Below are 3381 nucleotides of genomic sequence, written 5' to 3'. Positions count from 1 at the left end.
GAATCCATCTTCATACAGCTACTTCCTGCTGAAGGGACTACTGGCCCTACCAAACACCTCGGGGAGTTGTGGCTCACTAGCTGGGTTGAAGAAGGAAACCCTGTCAGAAGACAATGAGAGAAGAGTCAGCAACTGGCACCCAGGTGTGGTGGTGCACACCTGTGATCCTAGCACTCGAGAGGCTGAGGCAGGAGGACTGCAGCAAGTTTAAGGCCCAGCCTAAGGTGAGCTACATACTGAGTTCAAGGCCACCCTGAACTACATAGCAAGACCCTATTTTTTTTTTTTTTTTTTTTAAGTTAATGACTGGGGAGGTGCCTGTGAGATTGGTGAAAGCTTGGTGAATTTGTCAGGAGAGTAACTTCACCATTATGTTGGGGATTTGGAACCCAAATATGAGAAGGAACAGATTTCCACATTTCCTGTGGAGAAAAAAAAGTATGGCAATGAGTGATGTTAGATAAAACATGGGAAAAAAAGATAAAACATGGACAGGCTGAGAGATGTAGTCTTAGCAAGATTACCCACGTTGGCTGGGTGTGGTGGTGCACACTTGTGATCCCAGCGCTTGGGAGGCTGAAGTAGGAGGACTGCTGGGAGTTCAAGGCCAGGCTGGGCTACACAGTGAGACCCTGTCTCAACCAAACCAAACAAACAAAAAACTTACTTTGATGGTGCTGGGGGTTAAATAATGTTTTAGGGCAAGGAAAAAAACTGACCTGGAATGTTTGCAAAATGAGATGACAGTCAAGTACTCTGGGAAAGGAACTATTTTAGCTGTATAAACTCCTCATGGGAGTGGTGATGCATGCCTATAGCGCTAGCACTAACCCCCTTCCACCAAAAAGTTTTAAGCTCTTTTTATCCTTAGACACAGGAGAAGGGAGAATTAAATTAGGAAAGGACTGATGAATGGAGAGTTCTAACGTTGTGCCTCCTGGTGGTTGGTAAGTACATAATCACAAAGTCGTAATGTCCTTGTCAATCCTACAAGTATCTTACTTTTTTTTTTGAGACAGGATCTCAGTATGCAGTTCAGGCTGGCCTTGAACTCACTACATAGCCCAAGGTGGCCTTGACCTCCTGGCGACCCCCCTGCCTCAGCCTCTTGAGTGCTGAGAATACAGGTGTGCACCACCACCACCTGGCAACGCTTTACTTCTTAGCCCTAGAAGTTTACTAAGAATTGGTAATTTGCTTTTCTGCTGGATTCTGACGCTTTTGATCTGCATCCCTTAATGAGTAATTCTCAAAAAGTGGTCCAGGGATTGAATCAAGGTCTCGGGGCAGTACTGCTAGAGGCGCAAGTTTATCAGGTTCCCCAGGGTATTCTGACATCACCTAAAGTTGCAATATCATTTTCTTGATAGCTAAAAGGCCCAGAAAAGGAGGAAGGGACATCAGGAGAAGAAATCAATCCCTGCTGGCTAAGGCTTACACGAGGGGGTGTGCTGGCCTAAGACAAGGTAGTAAAGGCATTAACTGAACAGGACCCAGCTTTCATAACACAGTGACAAGGACGGTGTGGCCTTAGGTCGGACCTCACAGCACCTCACACCTGCCTGGCCCCCTCACCCACTTCCTGCGTCTCCGACAGCATCCACTTTCTTGGGTGGGCTGGCCTTGACCACACTAGTTAGTTTTTCAGGCAGGGTTTTGCTGTGTAGCTCAGGGCTGGCTTTGAACTCACTATGTAGCTCAGGCTGCCCTTGACCTCCCATCGATTCTTTTGCCTCAGCCTCGTGAGTGCTGGGGTTAGAGAAATGCGCCACCTCGCCTGGATCCCACCACAACACTTAAAATCACTTCCACAGCTATCTCCGCATCCCTACCTGTCACCTCTCCCTCCCGCCTCCCTCTCCTGCTTCTCTTGTCTTTTCTTTCTTGAGACAGTCTCACTATGTAGTTCAGGATGGCTATGAACTCACTGTGTAGCTCAGGCTGGCCTCAAACTTGAGGTGATCCTCCTGCCTCAGCCTCCCAAATGCTGGGATCACAAATGTGCACCACCACACCTGGCTCCTGTTTAATTTTTCTTAATGATATTTATCGCCATTTTGCCATCAGGCGTGATGGTGCAAACGTATAATCCCAGCACTCGGGGGGCTGAGGCAGGAGGATCGTTTCAAGTTTGAGACCAGCCTGAACTGCATAGCAAGACCCTATCTCAAAAAGACAACAACAACAAAAAAGTTATAGGTGCTCAATAGCTATGTGTTATATGAATAAATTTATCTGTAAAAAGGGAAGTCATAATATCATCTAGGGGTGTCATGAATATTGAATGCAATAATACTGTATGTTCTTTTTTTTTTTCCCCCTCTCCGGTACCGGGAATCGAACTTACGACCTTGCGCTTGTCAGGCAGTCGCTGTGCCGCTGAGCTAAATCCCCAGCCCAATACTGTATGTTCAAAGGGCTTGAAATACAGTTCCTAGGCTCATACCAAATTACTATTTATCTAAGATAAATTCTTAGTTGGCTGAGTGCCAGGGAGACAGGTGGAGGGTTCTCCAACCTTTTGGGGGTAGGTGCAGTGTTTGACTGTGGATTAGCCCTCTTTCCTCTGAGGCAATCTTCTCAAAAAATTCCTGGTTTCTCAACAATCAAAGCCAAGGCCAACTGGTTTCTTAAGACAGGGTCAAAAGGATAAACGTGTAGCCGGGCCCCCTTACCCCCTTTTGTGGTACTGGAGATTGAACACAGTTCCTTCGCACTGAGCTACAACTCAGCCCTTTTACTTTATTTATTTATTTATTTTTTAGATTTTGAGACAGTGGCGCTAAGTCGCTAAATGGCCAGGCTGGGCTTGAATCTGCGAACCTCCTGCCTCAGCCTCCCAGAGTGGGACGATTACCGGAGTGCGTCACTACGCCCAGCTTCTCCCCTTCCTCTGCTTACTCTTCAGTGGGTGCCCTGGAAAGAATTTCATGAGCAACAGCAGCCTCCTGAAGCCAGCTTACTCCACCAGCACTCCGCTAGGTACAGCGCCCATGAAAGCCTCTGAACGAGAGGGCGAATAAAGCGGGCAGTGCGCAAAAACGAACAAAAACCAAACACTTCTGCGCAGGCGCGCTCAGTGGCAGACCCTCGACTATCGCGATAGATGAGCGAGATCGATGCTGGCCCTTTAACAGCCCCTTCCCGGGGGCCTGCCCAGCGCGTGCGCACTGCGGTTCTGCGCTTGTCATCATGGCGACGCGGGGCCATGTGCAGGACCCTAACGACAGGCGCCTCCGGCCCATTTACGGTGAGTGCCTGGGGCTAGCCTGGTCGCGGTCCCGACACGTCGGGAGCTGCCGAGGCCAAGGCAGAGGCCCAGGAAGGGCGCTGAGGGAGCGCGCTCGGAGCGGGCAGGCGCGGGGGGCGGGCCGCGCGGCC

At 49.5% G+C, this 3381-nt stretch overlaps 1 protein-coding gene across 1 annotated transcript in view; it reads left to right on the top strand.

Moving 5' to 3' along the window:
* Nucleotides 1-3149: 3149 nt before the first annotated feature.
* Nucleotides 3150-3381, top strand: part of Naa25 (N(alpha)-acetyltransferase 25, NatB auxiliary subunit) — a 75825-nt gene continuing 75593 nt past the window's right edge. Inside the window, exon 1 of the mRNA XM_005403187.2 lies at nucleotides 3150-3250. Within this exon, the coding sequence (XP_005403244.1) occupies nucleotides 3193-3250 (58 nt within the window). The 5' untranslated portion in view covers nucleotides 3150-3192. The remainder of the gene's footprint in view (nucleotides 3251-3381) is intronic.

The sequence above is a fragment of the Chinchilla lanigera genome, unplaced genomic scaffold (genome assembly GCF_000276665.1).
Source record: "Chinchilla lanigera isolate Chin_1 unplaced genomic scaffold, ChiLan1.0 scaffold00081, whole genome shotgun sequence".
In the NCBI taxonomy this organism is placed as follows: Eukaryota; Metazoa; Chordata; class Mammalia; order Rodentia; family Chinchillidae; genus Chinchilla; species Chinchilla lanigera.
Note: the sequence above shows the minus strand (reverse complement) of the source record. Positions and strands in the feature narration are given on the sequence as shown.